Here is a 24,532-nt window from a genome sequence, read left to right as displayed (position 1 = left end):
CAGAAAAACACTTACTGGAGGAAAACAGACCCCCTACCATTAATCAGCTCATCAGAAAAGGTAACTGGACACCAAACAGAACTCTGGCTTTCAAGGGATTAGACATCTAATACTTGCTTACTTGGATTTTGACGTTTCTTCTCCCCTCATTCTTAAGGTAAAAATTCTTGACCTCAGAAAGGATCCTGACACTGCTTTCCAAAATAGACCATAATCAGAAAAACATGACTGGAAGTATAAAATGTATTTTTAACAAGAGTTAGAATCTCAGAAAAAACCAAGCTACTTATCTAAAAGGTTTCAAGGCTAAAAACAAGGAAACAACTAAAAAACTAAGAAATCTCTCTTAGAAGTCTTTCCAACAACAACAAAAACCCACCAAAACACAGAACATAAGCAGTGACTCAAGATAAGGTTATCACTAAAATAACATAAAAAGAAACTTCAAAATGTTTGTAGTTCTGATAAAAGTTAGCACTGTGGATGTTGTGGAAGTTTGTGGGAGAAAATAAGGATTGCTGGAACACCTTCTGGTTTGCCTGTTACCTTCAACGGATAGCAACAATAAAAACAGCCAAACACTCAACATTTTAGAGACTCTACCGCTCTTGTGGGCATGAAAATACAATCCACCAAGCACACCCTTGCTTCAGAGAAAAACTTAACTTAAATAAATAAATAAATAAATAAATAAATAAATAAATAAATAAATAAATAAATAAAATAGGGGGCACTTGGGTGGCTCAGTCGGTTAAGTCACCTTCGGCTCAGGTCATGATCCCAAAGTCCTGGGATCGAGCCCCGGAACCCCAAGTCGGGCTCCCTGCTCCACAGGGAGTCGGCTTCCCCCTTTTCCTCTGCCCCTCCCCCTACTTGTGCTCTCTCTCTGTCAAATAAATAAATAAAATCTTTAAAAAAAACCTAAAAGTAGAATTTTTAACTCTTTTCATTAAATAAACTACCATGAAAAATTTTACTTTAAAAAACTCTTTTTCTTAAGATTGGCTTGTCCAACACATGTAATGGCTTGAAATTTTACTCTTCCCAAGATGGTTTGTTCCATACACGTGTGTAAACACCATACACGCATGTAAGGACCTGCTCTGTGCCATTCACGCCCATGCAGCGGCCGGCCTGTGTCACACGGGGGGCTCACTGTGACTGCCTCTCCAGCTGAGATCAAACTGTACCAGTGGCCTTTCTCAGCGCTGCACACACATCACTCAGCAGGGGGGGNGGGGGGGGGGGGGGGGGGGAAACTCAAGGAGAGCCACGCTGTGACCATTCTGGGTAAGTCCATAAAGCTAAACCATCTACTAGGAATGGTCTTCAATGAAACAACTGGGAGGAAACGCCAACTTGCTTCTCACATTCAGGCAGACCCACTTTGCAAATCCACCCCAAACTATGAACTCCTTCAAGTTCCATAATCAATATTTCGAAGACCAAGCAGCCAAGGCCCCAGGAGAGTCCCTATCAAAACCCAGGATCAGCGACTGGAACAATCGGATAATAAAGGGTCAACAGTGTCACTTCCCTGCTGTTATGACCTCCGAACCCCACTCCCACCTGCTAAGTTAGGACAAAAGCTGTTTCCATTCTTAAAGACATCATTATTCTGAGCACAAAAATATTAAAAACAAAAGCAATGTGATATTTATAAATAATAAAACAAAGGGAACCATCAACGAAACGAAAAGGCAGACTACTGAATGGGAGAAGATACTTGCAAATCATACATTTGATAAGGGGATAATATTCAAAATATATAAAGAACTCATGCAACTCAATAGAAAAAAAATCTGATTTTAAAATGGGCAATCTGAATAGCCATTTTTCCAAAGAAGACATCCAGATGGCCAACAGGCAATGTAAAGATGCTCAACATCACTGATCATCAGGGAAATACAAATCACCACAGAGGTATCACCTCACACTTGTCAGCATGGCTAAAATCAACAACATAAAAAACAACAGGTGTTGGTGAGAATGCGGAGAAAGGGGGACTGTGGTGGGAACGCAAACTGGTGCAGGCACTGTGGACCACAGTATGGAGGCTCCTCAAAAAATTAAAAATAGAGTTACTCTCTGATCCAGCAATGCTACTTCTGAATATTTATGTGAAGAAAATGAAAACACTAACTTGAAAAGATATCTGCGTCCCCATGTTTACTGCAGCAGCATTGCTTACAACAGTCAGGATGCGGAAGCAGCTCAAGTGTCCGTCGAGGGATGAATGGATGAAGATGTGTGTGTGTGTGTGTGTGTGTGTGTGTGTGTGTGTGTGTAATAGTGCTACTCAGCCATAAAAAAGGAGGAAACCTTGCTATTTGCAACAGCACAGACCCTGAGGAGTGTTAGGGTCACTGAAATAAATCAGAGGGAGAGAAACATGCCACATGATCGCTCTTATTGGCAGAATCTAAAACAAACACACAAACACCCCAAGCTCACAGGTACAGAGAACAGACCAGTAGTTGCCAGAGGTGGGGGAGGCAGAGGATAGGAGAAAAGTGGTTGTTGTTTCTAGTTTAAATAAATTGAATTTTTAAAAGACAAGATTAAAAATTTTCTTAAAGACCAATGTGGTATTTATAATTAATGACTTCGTTTAGGAAACTGTTAGGCCTGAAACTACTAAGTATTTTGTCCTAGAAGTGTTAGAGTAACGGGAGAAGAAAATACTCTGACAGGTTTATTTTGCTCTCAACTGGTTGAGAAATGTCCAGACGCTCTGGCTAGGATCAGAACAGCCACTCAGAAGGATGACAAGCTGCAGGAAAATAAGGCTTGTAATTTACGTATTCAAACAAGTATTTTAAAAATGCACCTATCTTAACAAGCAAGGTTTTAAAGTGTGAGAGGGTAACACCAACCAGCTTCTGGTTTCCGATTTCCCATTAACCTGACCTCAGGAAAGAGAAACTTGATAACTCTGCATCTCCGAACAGAACCATCCGCTGTCAGCTTCTGTGAGGACTTTTCCCACTCGAAACCCTTAATTTAAAACATCTCAACCGCACCCTTGGTGTGTGTGCAGAATTGTGAACTCATCCGCCCAGAAACGTCTGCAAGGACACAGGCGGTGCCCAGAGGCCTCAGCGGGAGCACCACAGCTGGCGCACCTTCTGGGAGGAGCAAGGAATCCTCTTCAGCAATTTACCCTCTGCCTGTAGGGAAACTAGATTAACTCCAAATAATCTCTCTCGAAACTCTTTAAGTAAACACGATGTTTCAAATAACCCATTTCAAATAACCCGCAGCTATTTTCAACTCCCTTCTGGCAGAGGGCTTTTCTTTCTAGGCTTTTCTAGGTCACCTGATTGGCCCCACGTACGCCAAGATTGCCTGAAGTCACTCTCTTCAAAGGAAGTGCAAGCTCAGATGGTCTCACAACAGTTCCGACATCAAAGCACATGCAGCCTCCTCTACCGCTGGGTCCACAGACCGAGTCTGCACAAGTTCAGAAACTTCAAAGAGCTGGCCTCCAGCCAGCCACGTTTGTGCTCGGCTGCCTCCTATCCTAGTCAGTCCTCCTTGAGGAAGAAATGCAGGCGTTATTTACCAGAGAGATACAAATGCTGTCTTCCTACTGCCAGTGTGGCTTTCTCTAAAGGTAAGGCTTGGGGTTTTCAGACCTTTTCAGTGCTTTAGCACATAGTGGGTGCTCAGCATACACTTTCTGAGCGCATGAATACCTGAATCGGGCAGCTGCTCTCTGGGAACGTTGCTCCCCGTCCCGCCTCTGATGTTCTCCCAGCACTCACAACTAGAGGACCCAGCCCCTCGCTCTCAGTGCCGCCAGCATCAGGAAAACGTGGAGGAGAAACATCAAAGGAGCATGAGCATCAGCTCCCGTGTCGGAGTTGGAGAGGTCTCCCCACAGCTGAGAGGGAGGGACTCCACAGGCGACATCACACATAGCAGATGAAGCCTAAACAGAGCCTCCCGAGTTGCCCGCTGCAGGGGTTTTCACACTTTCTCATCGGGCAGAACATACCAGAACACCATGGTGCTCTTTTTTTGAAGTATCACGCTGAGTGTGCATGAGATGGCATAAAACAGGATCTATTCAATTTTGTAACATGAATTAGGAATCATTTAATTGCAGAAAATGTTACTTTGTATATATATATATATATATATATACATACATACATATATATTTTTTTTTTCAGAGATTTATTTCTTTGGGGCGCCTGGGTGGCTCAGTCAGTTAAGCATCTGCCTTTGGCTCAGGTCATGATCTCAGGGTCCTGGGATCAAGCCCCATGTCAGACTCCCTGCTTAGAGGAGAGTCTGCTTCTCTCTCTCCCTGTTCCTCTCCCTGCTTGAGCTCTGTCTCTCTCTCTCAAATAAAAAAATGTATAAAATCTTAAAAAAAAACCAAACAAACAAAAGTAAAAGCAATTATTGAAACACCTCCCTTTAAAAAATTAAATTAAAAAAAAAAGATTTATTTCTTTATTTTAGAGAAAGAGAGAGAGAAAGCATGAGCAGGAGGGTCAGAGGGAGACAGAAACTTGGAGAGTCCCTGCTGAGTGTGGAGCCTGACCTGGTGGGGCGGGGCTCAATCTCAAGACCCTGAGATAATGACCTGAGCTGGAGACAGACGCTTAACCAACTGAGCCAGCCAGGCATGCCCTAAAATTCTGTTTTAATTCCTACTGTGGTAAAGATTGATAGCTGTAACTCACATAAACAAAAGCTCCTTGAGGTCCTCAACCAGTTTTAAGAGTGTAAAAGTATCTGCAGATCAAAAAGCCTAGCACTGTGGCTCAGGTAGCATGAAATGTCTAGGCAAAGACCGAGAACAAGGGAGACCCCAAGCAGCTCATCTCGCCACAGCGTGGGCTAACCCGTTCATACGTATGCCATAAACCTCTAATACTTATTTTGTTTTGAAGATCCTGGAACTCTAGTTAATTGGGACTAGGTCAGTCCCATTTAATTAATGTAATACACTAATTTGTCACCTAAATTCTGAGCTCCCTTACCCTCTGTTTTGGGGAGGGGAGGGATGTTGGGTTGCCAGACATTTGGTTCCGAGTAAAGGGCCCCCAATTCCAGCTAAACTACCTGGAGTGATCTCCAGTGTCAGATACCCTGGAAACACCCTGAGGGGCTCTTTAGTTAGTCCCCGTGGCAAACCAGTCACATGTGCCCTCACTATTGTTTTCAAAAGAAAGGCATTTTTTCTCTGCTACATAGCAGTAAAATCAAAACTTTTTTCTTCCACCCCTTGTACTCCTGAGCACGTATGTCCGATTTAGAATATAAACTACAGAGATGTACTTTTGTACCCAAAACTTCGTTAAATTCAAAAACACACAAATTAGAAATCTGTTAACAGGACAATGTAAATAATACATGATTGTTTTATATACTGAGGGTTCAAAAACCGTTTCACTAAAACATTTTTATTTATTATTTACATATTAACACAGTGAGAACAGTGTTATTATATATATGTGTATATATATACACATTTTTTTTTAAGCCTCTGGTCCTGGGGCGCCTAGCTGGCTCAGTCGGTAGAGCATGCGGCTCTTGTTATCAGGTCATGAGTTCAAGCCCCACGTGAAGGGGTACAGCTTACTTAAAAAAACAAACAAACAAACAAAACCAGGGTGCCTGGGTGGCTCAGCTGGTTAAGTGTCTGACCCCCGATCTCAGCTCAGGTCTTGATCTCAGGGTTGTGAGTTCAAGCCCCAAGCTGGGCTCCACATGGAGCCTACTTAAAAAACAAAACACAACACAACACAACTCTGGTCCTAATTTCAGTTTCTTTAGGTACTTAGTTTTAGTGGCTGTCACCATGGGGAAGGAAAATCTCAAATATAATATGTGGTTCCAAATGGAAGAAGCACATCTTTAACTGCAATACCAAATCATGACACTTGCTTTTCGATTCTACCAGTGAGTTGTTAGAGGTTTGTCTTCACGTACCACGAATTTAAAATGTTGCTATGCTCAACATATCCACTTCAATAGCTAATAACTTCGAGGTGCAATATGCTCAGAGTGAAATCAATCACTAATAAGAGGTACACATCTAGTAAGTTGAAGAACTAGGATTCAAAGCCAGAAAATATGATTTCAAAGTCATACAATAACTCATGTTGCTCAAAGTGTGACCCACAGCCAGCTACATCTGCTGGGAGCTTGTTATAAATGCAGAGTCCCAGGCCCCAGTCCAGATCTACTGACTCTGATTCTGCTTAACTAAATCCCCAGGTGATCTGTATACACACTAAAATTGAGAAGCACTGCCTGATGTTTACATATATATTTTAAAAATCACCTGAATGCCTAGCATCCAAGAACTCCAAACACCTGACTACAGGTGCTCACTAGAGAGCTTACCTTCATACAGTCTGATACAGACATCCTTAGAAGGCTGAAATGACTTCTCTTTGAGAGAGACAGAGACACATAATGATCTATTTCTCCAGACTGTTTTTTATCACGATAGCTCACTGGAGATATACATACATAGTCTACACCCGTTAGGACTTCTAGGAAAAGCTTCCATAAAATCATGATTTACTTTCATCTTAGTCTCTTATACTGCACATCAATGTAAGAAACGGCCATTGTACTTTCTGCAAAACCGCCAAGAGTCCCCCTAAAACGTGAGCCCCTCAAAGGCAAGAGCCAGGTCTTAGTTATTTTGTCTCACTGGGGAAGAAGTACACAGTAGCAACACAATGTATTTGTTAAATGGACACATGAAAGAATGAACACAGCTCTCATCTGGGCTCCCCTTTTGTGCAGACATTTTGATAAACACCGTGTGTATACTTTCATACCCTCATGACAACCCTTGGAAGTACAGGCTCAGGAAGGGAAAGTAACTTACCTGACATCACATACCTAGTAAGAGACTGGATGTAAATTCAGATCTGACTTCAAAGCCCATGAGCTACACCACTGGTTCTGGAAAAAAGGTGAAAATCAGAATCATCTGGCGAACTTGTAAAAACAGATCCACACTTCTGGATAAGTTCTGACTTTTAGAACACACATTCAAATCAACCAAACCCCAAACTGAGTACAACAGTAACAAAGGCCCCTAATGGGGTGATGAGTGCATCACACTGAAGGACATGGAGGAAGGAACTGGTCCTAATAAACTCAGTAACACTGTTTTGACTGAATACCGTTAAGACGAAAGAAAAAGTAACTACACAAAGATGGTATGTTTTTCATAGAGGTACAGGCTGCCCATTCTGAAACTGTTTGATGCCCCAGGTTTCTCAACGTGGGCACTACTGGCATTTTGGACCATTTAATTCTGTTGTGGGGCCATCCTGGGCACAGTAGGAGGGTCAGGACCTCTCTGGCCTGTCCTCACCAGATACCATTAGCACTCCCCACCTGAGGTGTGACAACGGACGTCTGCAGACATTGCCAAATGGCCCTTGGGGACAAAACTGCCCATAGTTAGAGTCACTGCTTTTTGTGTCTACAAGATTTGAACAAACAAGTAAATGTATTATAATGGGAGCCAAGTCTCTCACTGCTGGAGAAACAAGTTACCAGTAAGAAAGGGGGCAATGTTAGAAAGAACCCAGTCCTACGGGATTTGAGTCAGTGGTACGTAGATACTGAAATGAATGTGTGCAGCTGTGCTAACACGCGTAGGTGTATTCACTAGCTCAGTCCAGCTGGAAGGGCCTACAAGCAAAGACACCCAAGCAGCAGGGAGCATGTCCAGCACCCTGATCTTGGTTTCTAAATATCAGTCTCCGGTACAAGAAAGCCTTGCAGCTCTACAGCCATTGCAGGAAAAACAGAAGACGAGCCTAGAATATCTTGTGATGTCTCAAAGTATAAACGTGCTAAAAAAATGTGCAAAGTCAAAAGCTAATTCAAAGGAGTTCACAATGATCAAGGCTGCAACCATTTGAGCAGGAAAATAAATTGATGGTATTGGATGAAAACCCACAGAGTAAAATAAATACTTCAGAAGCCATACCGACATAAATAAGTAAATGAGGGAAAAGGGATTGTTCTTCCTTACAGTCATTTTCCAATTATTGAATGTGGAAGGAATAGTAGAAATAAAAAATTAAGTAAATACCATAGTAATAATTGTGGCAGGCAAGAGTCACAGAGGTCTGATGAGAATCAGGATATTTGCAAAGTCCTCAAACCACAGATGCTCTTGATGCAAGAATTACTACTATGCTATCTGCCTAATGGCAATTTTTGTTGAGAAACAGGATATTTGCAAAGTTATCTCCTCACAAGATATTTAATTACAAAGGAAAAAATAGTAACTTTACAGAGTAAAGTTCTGATAAACACCGTGTGTATACTTTCATACCCTCATGACAACCCTTGGAAGTTACTAAGGGTTGACAACCCTTGGAAGTTACAATTGTAACTAAGAAATCAAAGTTACCATCCCCAGTAGTAAGACTTAGTGATATCACATACCCCTGATATGATGTACTAACAGGTGTGTAGCTTCTCTCCTGTGGTATTTCTGCCCCAAATGCATGACCTCAGCCTAATGATGAGAAAATATCAGATACACCCAGACTGAGAGACACTTACCAAAAAAAAAAAAAAAGTGCTCTTCAAAATTGCCAACATCATGAGAGATAAGGACTAAGGAGCTATCCTCACACACTCAAAGATACTGGAAAAACAAGACCATTGAGTGCAATCTGGGGTCCTAGATCAGATTCTGGGCCATAAAAAGGAAATAAATGGGAAAACTGGCAGAATGCCAATAAAGCTTATAGATCAGTTAATAGTATTATGACAATATTAGTTTCCTTGTTTTAATAATTGTGCTGTAGTTACATAGGATAACATGAAGAAAAGCTGGGTGAAGGGTCAAGGGGAACTCTCTAAGTTTGTTTTTTAAGATTTTATTTATTTTAGAGAGAGAGCATGAATGGGGATGGGGTGGGGGGCAGAGGGAGAGGGAGAATCTCAGGCAGTCTCCACACTGAGCTCAGAGCCCAACCCGGGGCTCCATCCCTGGATCTTGAGATCATGACCTGAGCCGAAATCGAGTCAGACGCTCAACCGACTGAGCCACCCAGGTGCCCCTCTAAGTTTTTTGAAGGTTTAAAATTATTTCGTAATAAAAACGTGGAAAACATAGGCCCACATGGATGAGTAAGAGTTCCAAGGAACAGAGACTTAGGCATTTATGTTTTTAAACAGCTCAAGTGATTCTGGTGAAGTCACCTGGCAGGAGTTTGGAAGCCTGCCGCAGCAATCAGAGTTTAGTGAAAAGAGCGATGGACTAAACATGAATCCTTGACAGACAGCGGGCTGCAGGACAGGTCCTCTACTGGGGCACCAGGATGAGAAAGACACGATGGATCCTTGTCTTCAGAACCATCACTCTGTTGGCTCTCCTTACAATCAGAGCCCCTAACCCCTTACGGTGTGACTGTCCCCCATGGTGGCACAAGTGCATCTGGCATTTGTCTACCTCTAAGCACAGTTAGCATACCGTCCAGGTTCGTTGTATGAATATAGCACCGTGACCCTCCACATGGCCCATCTCCAGAGCCGTGGCTGTACTTCCAGTGAGCCTTGTGCAAGCACGTGTACAAGTGCATCTGTAGAATTAACAGCCCTATGCGTGTTTGTGGCTGAGCGACTATGTCTTGTAACTTCTGCACACTCTGTCATTAAACAATGACTGTGGAAGGTGGAAAAATAAGGTTTCTATTGCAGGAAAAGGTTTCTATTTCTGCAGCTGTGTCTAAGTCTTTTAAATTATTTTCTTAAGATAAATGCTTATGCTTGGAATTACCGGACCAGAGGCTATGAACATATTTATGGTGCCCTCCGCATCCTCCAACCTGACAATCAGGACTGGGCCTTCTCTTCTTTAAAAAGCAAAAAAATGACTGTTTAAAAGACATGAAATTATTCTCCTGCCTTATTTTTTTTTAAAGATTTTATTTATTTATTTGACAGAGATAGAGACAACCAGCATGAGAGGGAACACAAGCAGGGGGAGTGGGAGAGGAAGAAGCAGGCTTCCAATGGAGGAGCCTGATGTGGGGCTTGATCCCAGAACTCCGGGATCATGCCCTGAGCCAAAGGCAGACGCTTAACGACTGAACCACCCAGGCGCCCCCTGCCTTATTTTAACTGGCATTCCTTTAGTTAGCGGTACCCTCCTGCGAGTCTTCTTGCTGTACGGACACAGACATCTTTCCTAAAGGCTGGTCCAGTCATAATCTGACCTATTTCGGTAAAGCCTTTACATATGACAGACTTTGACATTCTTTCTGAAAAATTCCTTTGAAAAACTTATCTTTTTTATCTTCTCTGATAATATTTTTAATTTCTCCACTGTATGTTTCCTGTTATCCATACAGATCCCCTAAGCTGATGTTTAACATACTGTCAATTGTTGCCATCATCCTCATTTATGTCCAGTGAATCTGGCCTGTCACAGAAACACAAGGAATTTATGTAATTTCATCATAAAATGTTTTCTTTGTTCTGTCAAATTCCATGGAAAGCCAAGTCAGACAAATGGGAACTGCCCTAAAACTGGAACACATAGGAAGTTTTAAAACTAGAACAAAGGAAACATACAGAGAATAGTTTTCTCCACTCACAAAGCTAGAAACAGAAAAATGTGGCCCCTTTGCATTAACCTGCAAATTTGCAGTATTTCTTCTTCCCTCTCTGGACAAAGATAATTTCAAATGTAAGGCAGACAAGACAAGATCCCACCAGATGTCAATCTCCTCCTTCTGCCACTGGACTGGAGTTCTTCCAAATATCTGCCCTTCCCAGATCACTACACTAGCAAGAGAAAACGCTCCTCCGTGGTGCAGATGATTGGAATGGCCCTCAAGTAGTAAAGAGAAATTCGCACGCCCGCAAGGAGGAATTAAATTTAGAAGCTAAACATTAAAAATTGAGAAAAATCATTACAAAATAACGTTATATTTATTTGCAATGTACATTTTATCTTAAATGATCTGCAATGTACAAGTATTTTATTCCTGATTATCTCACGACATGAACACATATGGTAAAGAGACCATGATGGAAAAGATTAAGAAAAGCTGAAAATTCTCCAAGTCAGTCTCCGAAGGAAGTCAGACAATTCCTTGTCTGCTCATGTAGTGCTTCCTTTTAAGATGTGTCAAGGTTCCACTTCTATAGAAAAGAAGGAAAAGCTGTTTTTCTAAATACTAATTATTAAAGTCCCCACACCTCAGAATTTCCTTTAACCACCTTCTCAAATGTTTCAATTTGGTAAAATAGTCTTATTTCACGTGTACATGTTGGATACATAAACCCACGTAAATATATGTGAAGGCACTCACTCAAAAATCTGTTCCTGTCTACTCTTTCCAAAATAGAAGCATCCTTTGTGTCCCTTCCAAAATCTAGAATTAAAGAGTGTCAAAGCAGTATTTTTCCTTTAAACCAAAACCAAAGGTACAATGACTGAAAATACTGTGTTGCTAATTTTACAAGCTCAAATTATACCCCAGTGCCAGCTGACTTTGTCAATAAACCCCTCCCTCAACACTGTAAGGAGAACTTCAAGAAGAAAAGATAGAAGCACTTGTCTGAACATCCCGTTCCTTCCTTAAAATCCATGGATGTGAACAATGGGAATGTTCTCCGTCAACGGTGCTAAAGTGTTTGGAGCAGTTTCCTGTAGCAGGACACAGCAGGCCCATGAGTGTTCTCGAAGTCAAGTGAGTTCAAACCAGCTTTCCTGTATGGCACACTCTTCTGCGGCTCTTCTAGAAGGCCGCACGGCCCCCTCTCCACACTCAGGAAAGCTACACTTGCCCCAGAACAGCTTTATTCCTGAGTAGTTCAGACAGGGAAGTGTTGCCCTCTCTTTGGAAAACTTCCGTGCTTCTCTGGAACAAACAGCCTTCTCCTGCTAGGAAGGCTGAGAAGGACTGCGTTCCTTCACATGGGAAGACGTCACAGAAGTGATTTTAAGTAAATACTGTCCGCTCTCCTTCTGGTGACGGACACAGTGGACACAGTGCGTGCACACTGAAGAAACACCGGACCGTGCAGAAAAGCACGAACACTGATACAACAAAATCACCTGTGATCCCAAAGCCGGGATGCTCTCTCAGCATTCTGATGCGTGTATTTCATGGATATCAATCTCATCATTTTTGATGAAATTACAGTATTACTAGTTTGCTTTTTGTCTTCTCCTTTTGTTGATAAGTTTAATGTCCTAAAAAAATGACCTTGTATTTAAAATATTCTTTGTGATCTATAGGGGAAAATTTAGACAACTGCATTTTACAGAAATTAAAAATCTTATAACATACAATAATTAAAATGCTGCTTTTATTTATACCCCAGAAAGCAAGTATTTACACTTAGTTTTTTTACACATAAAATCACAATGCTAGCTAATACTAAAGGACAGAAATCAGCGTTCCTGAAATTAATTTTTCAAGAGTACAGAAGCTCCCTTTTTAAAAATCAGGGGGCGCCTGGGTGGCTCAGTCGGTTAAGCATCTGACTCTTGGTTTCAGCTCAGGTCATGATCTCAGGGTCGTGAGATCAAGCCCTGAGTTGGGCTTCACACTCAGCGGGGAGTCTGCTTGAGATTCTCCCTCTCCCTATCTCTTTACCCCTCCCACCACACATGTGCTCTCTCTCTCTCAAATAAAAATCTTTAAAACATAAAATAAAAAGATCTTTTTAAGAATTAAAAAGAACACTTAAAGGTTTTGCTCTCAAAAGTAAACTCATAAAAGTGTAACATTCTATTTCTACATGACTTTAGAGTTTACCAAAATACTTTCCCAGAAAGTACTTGCTCATTGTAAGTCCCATCTCTCTTACGTAGAGTATCTGTGCTGAGAATATCATAGGATATGATATCACAGAGCAGAGCGCCCATGAAGACCTTTCTGTAGCACCCGCTGTACCAACTTATGAAGCCACACAGCTGTAAGTGTAACGGGAGCCACGGGGCACCCCGGAGCCAACCAAAGTGTTAAACTTAAGGACTCCAGATTAGAACTGAATAAAAAGCATTAGCCAAAAAATGTGAAATTAAAAAAATAATAATAATAAAGGTAAATTAACTTACTGATAGCTAAGTTATGTTCAGATCAAAACAGTCAGAGGCTACTTTTCCTTCCACCCAGGCTAGATCCAAGCCTGCTGACGCCCCTGTGGACAAACGATCGGTGTGGAGGGTGCACACCGTCAGCCCTGTAGGTGCTGACAGTGAGTAAACCTTTCCAGAGGAAACACAGTAATAGTTATTAATATTTTTAATGCACCTTTAAAAATACCCTCTAACCCCAAAATCCCATTGCCACAATTTACCCTATGACTAACCTAAAGTTCATCAAAATAATACAAACAACTACATTTGTTGCACCATTCTCTATTTATCGAAGGAGGAGGAAGAAGAGGTGAAAATAGAAACACATTCTCCATCAACTGGAAACCAGTTGAATAAAGGTCCATTCCTGTAACAGAATTTTACGTCAAATGTGTATTAAAAAATGTTTGTCTTTGTACTTCTCTATTTTTTTAACTTATACTTGAAGTCCTTGATTCTCTCCTGTTACCTGCCAGTTTTCACAATGACTTGGTTCCTTAGCATCCTCTAAATGTGACCAATGAGGACTGAGATCTATTTCTCTTATTAACCAGTGTCTGGAGCCTAGCCCACACCCTCTCCCCTTCTCTCCTCTTTCTGGCTGCCTTTATTGTTGGAGGACACAGGAAATGACTCAGAAAGTGGGGAGGGGGGTGGCAGCTCCACAGGGAGGGTGGGTGGAGAGGAGGGATCTTGGGAAGCAGCATACCAATAAACTCATCCATCGATCGCCCACCACACATGGTGCTTGGGACACAGTGAACCCTCAACAAGTATTTGTTTAACTCATGAATGTTGGAAAACACTTAAAACATTAATGTTATTAAGCACTTCACCTGGGGGTGGCAATGAGTAGGAATAGCATTGTCATTTTGGTAACAGTGGTTATACCCAAACCCTCTATTTAGAATACTATTAAGTTCCTTGGTATTTGTTCGCTATTTATTTTAGGCTTTAACTCCAAGTTTGTATAACAGTGTAAACTTAGGCAATATAGAGTGCACAACAAAGCACTCTATTATATTTAAAGATGGTGACCCTTAGGGTGAACAGCTACTGACACAAAGGACTAAGGGAGGGAGGACCAAAACTCTTTTCCAATCTCACAGATGTTTCAAAAAACTACCCACGGGTTTGTGGATGCAGCTTTCTGCCTCTCAATTCTCGTCTTCTCTTAAGAAGCCCATCTAAACTCTGATTACTCTGATTACTCTGGGCCCTTCCGCAGATCAGTTTGTAAGACTTCCTAACAATGCCCCATTGTTTCTAGTTGCTTCCAAACCATCCTTCAAGAATGTCTTCCGTTCACCCTGATTTTCAGGGACTCTAGTCTACTGGACAGTGTCTTTCACTGCTCTTCTCATTCCCCATATTACCCAGCTGGGCCTTCAGAGTGCTGCACAGCCGGCCTGTAGCTTTGTAACTTCGTCTTCAGCCCCTACCCCTGGAGCTCTGCACCCCGTTCCACTGGCCTCCTTTGGGTTCCCTCTCTGGCTGTGCACCCTCTGGCAGCACTTCGGGGCTGTGCCTTCGGGCTGGAGCATGCTACCCTCTCTTCTTTACTGAGCTCCCGCTCTTCTTCAAAGCCCAGCCCTAAGGCACTTCTCAGGGAAGCCTTTCAGGACCTCCCCAACCAGCTCACGTACCTACATGCCAGATCAGGGTGCCAGCGTGTCAGAAGGGGGTTGTGGTGAGAGCCCCCTTCTTGGTTTCCTCACATAGGAGGGGGCATGAAACAAGATCTCTCCTGTCTCTTCTTATTAGAGCACGAATCCCATCACGAGGACTGCACCCTCAAGACCTGACTACCTCTTGAAGACCCCATCTTCAAATACTATCACGTTGGGGATTAGAGTTTCAACATATGAATCTGGGGGGACACAAATGTGCAGTCCATAATATCCCCTATTAGAGGGAATCACACTTGCACCTGTCTTTCAAGACACAGATTACAGGTGTCGTTTACATTTCTGTGGGTGATTAACTGATGATTTACCTCCTCCACCAGACTCTACGGTGATGTAAGGGCAAGGATGACATCCGCTGTTGCTCAGACCTTACTCCCAGTTCTTGGCACTTCTGCGTCCACAACTGTAAGAGGCACTTTAGGGTTGCTATTAATTACTAACAAACTGGGATTGAGATACTATTTTTTTAAATTGTTTTATTTTTGAGAGAGAAAGAGTGTGCATGTGAGCAGAGGGAGAGGGAAAGGGCAGAGGGAGAGAGAGAGAACTGTAAGCAGGCTCCATGCCCAGCGCAGAGCCCGACAATCTCACGACCCTGAGATCTGAGCTGAAATCAAGAGTTAGACACTTAACTGACCGAGCCACCCAGGCGCCCCGCAGTATTATTATCCCTACTTTAGAGATGAGGTCACAAGCTCACAGAAGTAAATCAACGTGCTGAGGGCCAGAGTCCAAAGACAGAACCATGCCTCTGACTCCAGGGGCCACACTGCCTCTCTCCTTGTTGCTTTTACGCTACCTCCACGTACTTACCTTAATTATGTGCACATACAGTATTTCAAATATAAGAAGAAAAAGAGATGGATATAATGAGTGCCCATGCTCTCACCTCCTAGCTTTATACACATCTTTAAATTCTGTCTTATCTGCCTTTTTCCCCCCATAAATGTTACAAGTGGATTCCCCTGCGGAACATTCTACAATCCTACTCCCTTTCCTCATGCTAAAGATGTGACCACTATCCTGAACCTGGGGTCTTCATTCACAAGTATTTCTTGGACTATTACGCCATGCATATCCATACACAACAAAGTACCCTCGCGCATGTCCTTAAACTTCCTATAAATGCCACCACATCATGTGCACCGCTCCCAAGTGTTGGCTTGCTGCTGGTTCTGCAATCCCTGGTCACACACAGCTCTACCTCCTTCTAACTACTAAGTTTTATTCCACAGTGTGGAGACATTAAGCTCACTCTCCTACCACTTTTGATGGACATCGAGGAGTTCTGGTATTTTACAACTATTGATAGTGCTGCAATGAACCTATTTCTGTCTCCCGTACATGGAGGCAGTTCTCCAGCGAACAGGTGACCTTGAACAATGCGGGTCTGAACTGCATGGGGACACTCACACAGATGTTACAGCACAGGACTGTATGTGTTCTCTTCCTTGTGATTTTCCTAATAACATTTCTTTTCTCTAGCTTACTGTATTGTAAGAGTGCAGTATACAATACATACAACATACAGAATATGTATTAATAGACAAGATATCGATAAGGTCTCCAGTCAACAGGAGGCTATTCATAGTGAAGTTTTTTGGAGTCAAATGTTATACAGAAACTTTCAATTACATGGGAAGTCAGTGCCCCCAATTCTTGCTGGTGTGCACAGAAGAATCCGAGCACAGACAACGCAAACCTGCTCCCCAACATGTGGGTACTCCTCTCATTTTAATCGATTAAAGATTAAAGATACATCACATTATACAGGCCAGAAGCTGAGTCTTTTCTGGCCCCACCCACACTGATCAACCTAACCTCTTCCCATATACACAGAGCAAGTGATTAATGTTAATGAAATAAAATGAGTGTCCAAACAGGAAATCTATTAAAACATTTGTTCCGTGTCAGAGACTATCCTAAGAAATTTACTTATTCATTCATTCATTCATTCATTCATTCATTCATTCATTCAAGTAGGCTCCATGCCCAGCATGGAGCCCAATGCAGGGCTTTAACTCCTGACCCTGACATCAAGCAAGAGTTGGATGCTTAATCAGCTGAGCCACCCAGGCACCCCTATCCTAAGAATTTTAAATAAAAAATACCTTTTCATTCTCATGACAAGAGGTTACTATCCCCTTCTGCTATCTGATAGATCAAGTTAGATAGCTAGGTAGATGACTCTCTTTTGCAGAATTCTCCTGGCTGTTTTCACATATTTTTTTTTCTTCCAGACAAGCTTTAAGTTCCTGTACATATCTTAAAATGCAACAGCCAGATCAGGAACTCCTCATTTTAATTCATAATGACAAGCATCTACCAACTGTCTTCTGATACTATTTCCTGCCTCATATGGTCCTTGTCCCTCTAAGAGGCCAAAAGAAGTTCTGGCCACTTCCACTCTTTTTAGGCTCCAAGTATATGGAAAAAGAATAAAAAAGAGCCAAAACAGAGTTAAAATAATGTATAGTGTATTCTATAGTTTAATGTTTTCAACACAGAGACAAAAAACATACAGCTACATATAACCTTAATTGGAGATAAAGCCAACAGTGTAAACTTAAGGCACTCTCTAACTGCAAGGCCCAAGCTAACTGCCCCAGCAGCCCACCCCATGAAAGCCCAGAATTCTCTCCCATTTTCCATTTTTACCGCACCCACGCTGCAAAATCAGCAACCACAGTCATGGTCGCCTCTGGCCTGACGATGGTCTAATTCTCGCTCAGCTGTAGTAAGAGCAGGTGTCGGCGGTGGAGGGGGTCCTCCTCAGGGGCTCGACGCACCAGCTTCATGTGAAGCTGTTCTGTGAATTTAGGTGCTCCGATCCCTCAAAATGTAGAAGGATCAAGGAGAAGATAAGACCTGTTTTTCTTTATGATTGTTCCATCCCGTGTCATTTATTTTGCTCTTCCGTAGCGCCAGTCAGCTAACCCTTCAGTTATGAGCTTGTGCGTCAGTGGCTCGTGGCTCCCGGAGGCTTCAGCAGCTCCTTGGAGAGAAAGAACCCCCTGTCCACAGGCGGCGCCGGGTCAAGTCTTGGCTACACTCTCGTGGTCTTTTAAAGATACTAATTTTGTGCTACTTTAATGAAAAAATAAAAGCCTGCCACAAGACCAACTGATTATACCACACAGATCTTAGCCAAGAAAAGCGTTAATAACATTTTGTTTTCTCCATCCCAAATACACTCACATTGTTACCAGTATTTTTGTTCAAGTTTTGAAATTGACTAGTTTTAAAGTTTTGTGTGAATAACGGCTTTGTTAGTGCTACATGAGACCTATGACTAACAAACTTCTAGTAAATATTTACATTCAAAAATATTTTTCTTTTATTAGTACCTGTGATTTAAAACAAACAAACAACATCTTAGGGTGTGAGGCATCCCTCTGTTGGAAAATTACAAGGGTATCTGCACTTATTTGGAGTTACTGAAGGCTCAGAGACTTAGAATTTAAGAAAATTTGCAAAATGCAGAGAGTTTATGTTGTTCTCTTTTTATATGAAAATTGTAATTACACTATGCAATTCATTCATTGACAAAGGAAGGTTTGGGTCTTCATTAAACCATGGGCATGAGAATTTATTAGCCTTGGTTTCACATGGAAACATTCATCTTTTATTGGTAAATATACTAATCTAATCAGTTTACTGCTAAATACAAAAGATTATGAATTATGTAAATGCTTAAAATTACGTGAATGAAAAATACAAGCATTTGAAAAATCTGATCTTAGGGAAAGCACATCTGAAAATTATCCTCAAGATGTGCTTTTCTGTATATGTTATTACTGAAGAATTTCAGTGTATTAGAAACCATCCAAACAGACCCAGTCAGTAGCTAGGTAATCTGTGATTTTCTTCTATGGGAAATTCTACTAACTGACTTCACTGTTACAAATTCATTAAAAAAAAACAAAACAAAACAACCCACTACCAACAACATCAGTGCTTGCTTCAGCAGCTCATACACTAAAACTAAAACAATACAGAAAAGATCACATGGCCCCTATGCACAGACGACATACAAATTCATGAAGCATCTCATATTTTTTTGAGAGCCAGCGAGCACATGCGTGCCTGAGCTGGGCGGGGGGAGGGTGCGTACAGAGAGAGAGAGAATCTTAAGCAGGCTCCACACCCAGCACAATGTGAGGTTTGAGGTCACAACCCTGAGATCATGACCTGAGCTGAAATCAAGAGTCGGATGGTCAACTGACTGAGCCACCCAAGTAACCCTAGTAACCCATATTTTTAAAAAAATCATAAAGACATAAAGCTATAGGTTGATTTTAATATTTATTTATTAGTTCTTTTTAGTAACAAAAGTAACAGATGGTTCTTCAAACAAATTAAACAATATAATGATAAACAAAGAAAGAAACAACAAGGTTTCCAGATCCCACTCCAGGAGACAATTAATGCTCCACACTCATTCACAGATAGAGAAACATCTCATATGTAACATATATGTATATACATTACATGGTGTCTATATCCCTACATTCCTCATATGGAAACATACGATACATAATATTGTAAACATATATATGCAGGGTTTTATTTTATTTTTCATAGGATAATACATACTACTCTGCAGCTTGTCTTTTTCACTACTATCCTGGCCATGCCTTTTGTCACAGATGCAGAGCGCACACAGCCTCTGTGATGCCCACACAACTACCTTTATTCCCTTCTCTTGACCAACGTTCAGACTCTTCCCGAATGCCTGCTGACCCTAACCCCTTCCCTGTGGGCCTCCCTCTCACTAACCCCCTCTTGCAACCCACATTCCATGAGTGCTAGGGAGGACAGAAAAGCTGCTTTTTAAACCCAATTTCACACGTAAGGCTGCCCCTCAATGTCTCATATTTGAACATATTTAACATACTGTCTAGATAAATCTGCAAGGAAAGACACTAACTTATGTTGCACGGTAGTGAGAAGTCTATTATTTACAAGAGAGATACATGGGACAGAGAACCAAAAATCCCAGGCTCTACTTCCAGTTTTGAGATGAGCCACCAATGTGACACTGAGAAGTTACATAACTACTTGGAGGGCCATTTCCTCCTCTAAATAATGAACTGCTTCAACTAGATAATTTCTAGTCCCTTCATACTAAAATCAGTGGGCCTATATTGTTCAATGAATGCAGGCTTTACAACCCAGAGAGGATAATTTACTAAAAGAACCTTTGTGCAACTCCCACAAAGAGTTTACTAACAAATTAACAGCGCAAACAATATGAAGAGAACAAATATTTTAACCACTCAAGAAAGCAAACTGTTTAAGTACTTCCATAAGAACATTATAATTACCTATTTATAACTTATACACACTAATCACAACTATACTGGTCATTTTATTGAAGAAGTATGACAAAATCTCACATTATTATACATGTTTGGCTCAGTTCCAATTATTACAGATCTTGAAAATAATAAAATTAATTTTTTAAAAAAATGTAGTAAGTGTTGAATGGCTACTGGGAACCTGGCTCTATTCTCACCCCAGCCATTCAGTTTCTAGATTAAGTTTCTTCATTTAAAAAATTAAAAAGTATCCCAAAGCTTTAGGATTCACTCACTCATTAAATGATCTTTATCAAGCATGTCCAGCGTCCTGGGCAGACACTGTGCTGTTCCAGGGCCATAACTGTGGGAAAGACACAGGGCTCCCCATGGTGGCCCCCCACCGCTGAGACAGCATACACCCACAGCTCTGTACCCCAGACTGTCTTCTAATTCAAGGTGGCCCCTCCATAACTAGACCTGATTGAGTTAAATTTTAATGTATTTCTGTTAAAAGATTCATGTGTCATTTTTTACAAATATTCTGCTGCATTCTTTTGAGCGAGAGAGAGACAGAGTGTGTGTGAGTGAGCAAGAGCACAGCGGGGGGGGGGGGGGGGGGGGGGGGGGGGAGAGAGAATCCTGAGCAGGCTTCATGCCCAGCGTGGAGCCTCCCCTCCCCCACCCCGGGGCTCGAATTTACAGTTCTGAGATTAAGACCTGAGCCACAATCAAGAGTCCTAGGCTCAACCAACTGAGCCACCCAGGCACCCTCTGCTGCATTCTCAAGAACAGAAAGGGAAGTTCGTGTTTACTTCAACTGGCAAGAGAGGCTTGGCTCACTGCAAATTTATAGGAAAGGGTGACAAGAAGTTACTTCACATCCACAAGGAACCTTTAGTGCATGAGTGAAATGAAAATGTACCTGCATCTTAATTTGCTTGATGTTTGTCTCACTCAGAAACATGTGAAACAGAAGGAAATACAAAACGAACCCCAAAACAGTGCATGGGTCCCATTTCTGAGGCCATGTTCTCCTGTGAGAGACAGCAGTGAAGACAAAGCCACCTAAACTTACAAGAGATAAGGGTGCGCCTTAGGGGGGGGGCAAACAGCCAGCCTGGAGAAAGACTCCCACTGGTCCCTCTGCTCACCTCTCCCTACAGTCCTCCTACTTAAGTCAAGGAATAGGTGGGCAGCCAGGGCCAGACCCACCAAGGTAAACACTCGTTTCCCTGGGTAACTCTTGCCAGTCCTCATGAGGGTCCAGTTCCTGGGAGGCCCACTCCTTGAAGAAGACACTGCATTATCATAAACCCAATAAGGGATCCTGAAGTGACAATTCAAAGAGAAAACAAAAAAGTAACTTTGGGCTACAAGTGCAAAGACATTTTTGGAAATATGCCAACTACACCTGCCTCTAACAGTTACTGCCATGAACACATGGATAAATCAGTAATACTAGGCTGATGCTGGAAAATCTCTTTTTCTAGAGACCAACCGAAATAGGCATCAGGGAATCTATGATACAACAACACTTTAACCACCCCCCCCACCCACGAAGTATTTCTTAAACAACAGTTTTGGGATTTTAGCTTTGTACGTCTATACAAAGACAGAAATCCAAGGGCGCCTGGATGGCTCAGTCGGTTAAGCATCCAACTCTTGATTTCGTCTCAGGTCATGATCTTAGGGTCGTGAGATCGAGCCCCATCTGGGGCTCCGTGCTGGGTGGGGAGTCAGCTTGGGATTCTCTCTCTCCCCCTGGTCGCATGCNTGCTAAAATGTGTTTTAAAATTATCTTGCTGAACATAATAAAAATGAAGGAAGAAGAGAAAGAAGAAAGAAAAAGAAAGAAAGAAAGAAAGAAAGAAAGAAAGAAAGAAAGAAAGAAAGAAAGAAAGAAATAGGGGCGCCTGGGTGGCACAGCGGTTAAGCGTCTGCCTTCGGCTCAGGGCGTGATCCCGACGTTACGGGATCGAGCCCCACATCAGGCTCCTCTACTATGAGCCTGCTTCTTCCTCTCCCACTCCCCCTGCTTGTGTTCCCTCTCTCGCTAGCTGTCTCTATCTCTGTCAAATAAATAAATAAAATCTTTAAAAAAAAAAAAAAGAAAGAAAGAAAGAAAGAAAACGAAAGAAAAGAAAGAAATCCAAAAAACTTTACTTTCAAACATTTAATCTTAGAAAAGACTATGCAAACTGCTATTTAGTTTTTCCTTAAATAGGAAGGGATTTCAAGAATGAAGTGCTTTAAATGTCTTGCTTTTTCTTAGTTTTAAAAGATGCAGACTCCTGGCACTCCTCCCTTTTAAGCGTGGGGACAAAAAAAACATTTCTGTAAAGGGTTAAAGAAACCATGTTGGCAGAGAACTTCTTTAAAACAAAAAATAATCAATTCCCAACCAACAGTATGGAGAAGTCTTCCTGAACATAAAATAACCCACTTGTTTCTTTTCTACATTTCTGTTGGTATGACTCATTAGAAATTACATTGTGAATTCTCCTGGAAGTTAGAATACATATGCTACACTTAATATCCTGTAGGTAAACAGAAAAAGCAAATACATAAAAGGATAAAGTAGTTTTTTTTTTTTTAAAGATTTTATTTATTTATTTGACAGAGATAGAGACAGCCAGAGAGAGAGGGAACACAAGCAGGGGGAGTGGGAGAGGAAGAAGCAGGCTCATAGCAGAGGAGCCTGACGTGGGGCTCCGATCCCATAACGCCGGGATCACGCCCTGAGCCGAAGGCAGACGCTTAACCACTGTGCCACCCAGGCGCCCCAGGATAAAGTAGTTTTTTAAACAAGTTTCTAAGGATAAAATAAGAGTTTATGAGCAAGGAGTTGTTAGTTTTAAACATATCAAGACAAAAATAGGCATTTCCTGAGATTTAAGAAAAAAAAAATTCACTTCATGAAGGAACATCATTAACGGTTGTCCTAAATTGTAAAACTACCTTTGAGGGCATAGGTGAATGAAACCCTACTGTTTTGCCCCCAGATTACTCACAGTTAATATAATTGGCAGTGAGTCTGAAAGTTATCAGAAATTTCTAATCACTTGCTCATAAGTTTTCTTCAAGCATACTTTCTTATAGCAACTTAATAACAAGCAGCAGAGACATGGAAATTCTTTTTGTCTGACAGTGGGGGTGTAGGAATAGAATTCAGATGAAGAACTTACTTCACATCGCCAGAGCTGACAAATGTGAAAAATGTGCCAGACTCTGCAAGCTACAATTTCCATAATTAGAAAAACAGGAACCTTTTCAGTGGTGCAGTCCGAATCTGAGATTTTTCAAATAAAAGCACTGTTTTTCTTACAGAGTAATTTTATTTTTATTTATGACTTTTTCTTACTGGAAAACGACTGTTCCTATTAACTGAATAATTTCTCTGGATTCAAGCTATAAATGGCAAAAAGCAAGAGTACTTGGGGTGGCTCAGTCGGTTACATGTCCAATGTTGGTTTCGGCTCAGGTCATGATCGCAGGGTCGTGGGATCGAGCCCCATGTCGGACTCCATGCTCAGCTCAGAGTCTGCTTGAGATTCTGTTTCCCTCTCCCTCTGCCCCTCCCACTCGTGATCTCTAAATAAATAAATAAATCTTTAAAAAAACAGAAACAAATAAAACAAAACAAGAGTATTTCTATGGAGTCATATCTCATCTGGTTTGAAAATAAAATAGGAAGATATTGGAGAGGAAAGAACCACTTGTTCAATAAAATTTTATTTACCATCCACCTCATGCCAAGTACTGGTCACAGCAGTGAGAATATATACAGAGATAACACTGTAACGACTGTATTTACCCATTCATTCATCCAAATCCTTAAACCATGGATTTACCACTCGATGCCAAGGCTTGGACGAGATACAAGGGACATGGAACAGCACCATGGAGCCAGGTTCCCCCTGCTGGGGGTTACAAACACACTGAGACTAGAACGAATCGTGGGCTGCTGGGTTTGAAATGGAATGACGTAACTGTTCACTTAGATACAGAGCTTTAACTCAGACACAGACAGAGGTGTATTATACACACACAGGTGCACATATGCTTTGTCTCAGTCTGAGAGAGCTGAGACCTAACAGGTTCTAATTTAGCCAACAAGATATCCATAGCAATGTGCACACCAAGCACCCAGATCTTCCTTTTAAAATACCATTCTCCACAAAAAGGAACCAAGGCACCCTAAAAAAGGCTGAGTCCAGGGCTGCGGCAAACAAAGTACATAAAGAACTTATAACACTTTGTTACATCAAAAAGTAAGAAATTCTCGAAGAATCATGAAGACATTTCCAAAGGTCAGAGGAATAGTTGGTAGGTAGGGGCTCCCACAGACTGAAGCTGGAAAAACTCAAGCACCAAAATAATTAATGACAGTAAGGAATATAACTCCTTGAATAAAACAAGAATCTATGAACCAATGT

General features: G+C 41.6%; 1 protein-coding gene and 1 non-coding gene across 10 annotated transcripts in view; one reads left to right on the top strand and one right to left on the bottom strand.

Moving 5' to 3' along the window:
- The window catches only part of DISP1 (dispatched RND transporter family member 1), a 130,016-nt gene that overhangs the window by 89,794 nt on the left and 15,690 nt on the right, over positions 1 to 24,532 (bottom strand). For 4 of the 9 annotated variants that reach the window (XM_011228898.3, XM_011228901.3, XM_034666573.1 and 1 more), the window contains exon 2: positions 6,863 to 6,939. Coding sequence is in view for 4 of the 9 variants with exons in the window: in XM_002922390.4 (XP_002922436.3) it covers positions 6,863 to 6,869 (7 nt within the window). In the remaining 5 variants the exon portion in view is untranslated. Of the gene's footprint in view, positions 1 to 6,862; positions 6,940 to 13,084; positions 13,104 to 24,532 lie in introns of those variants that run through there. The other 5 variants (XM_034666568.1, XM_034666569.1, XM_034666572.1 and 2 more) reach the window with 2 other exon arrangements.
- On the top strand, positions 18,748 to 18,853 carry LOC117803581. Its single transcript, XR_004627529.1, has one exon. It is a non-coding gene; the product is annotated as a U6 spliceosomal RNA (small nuclear RNA).

This window comes from Ailuropoda melanoleuca, chromosome 8 (assembly GCF_002007445.2).
Source record: "Ailuropoda melanoleuca isolate Jingjing chromosome 8, ASM200744v2, whole genome shotgun sequence".
Classification (NCBI taxonomy): Eukaryota; Metazoa; Chordata; class Mammalia; order Carnivora; family Ursidae; genus Ailuropoda; species Ailuropoda melanoleuca.
The sequence above is the reverse complement of the archived record's forward strand: the minus strand, read 5'-3'. Positions and strand labels throughout refer to the sequence as shown.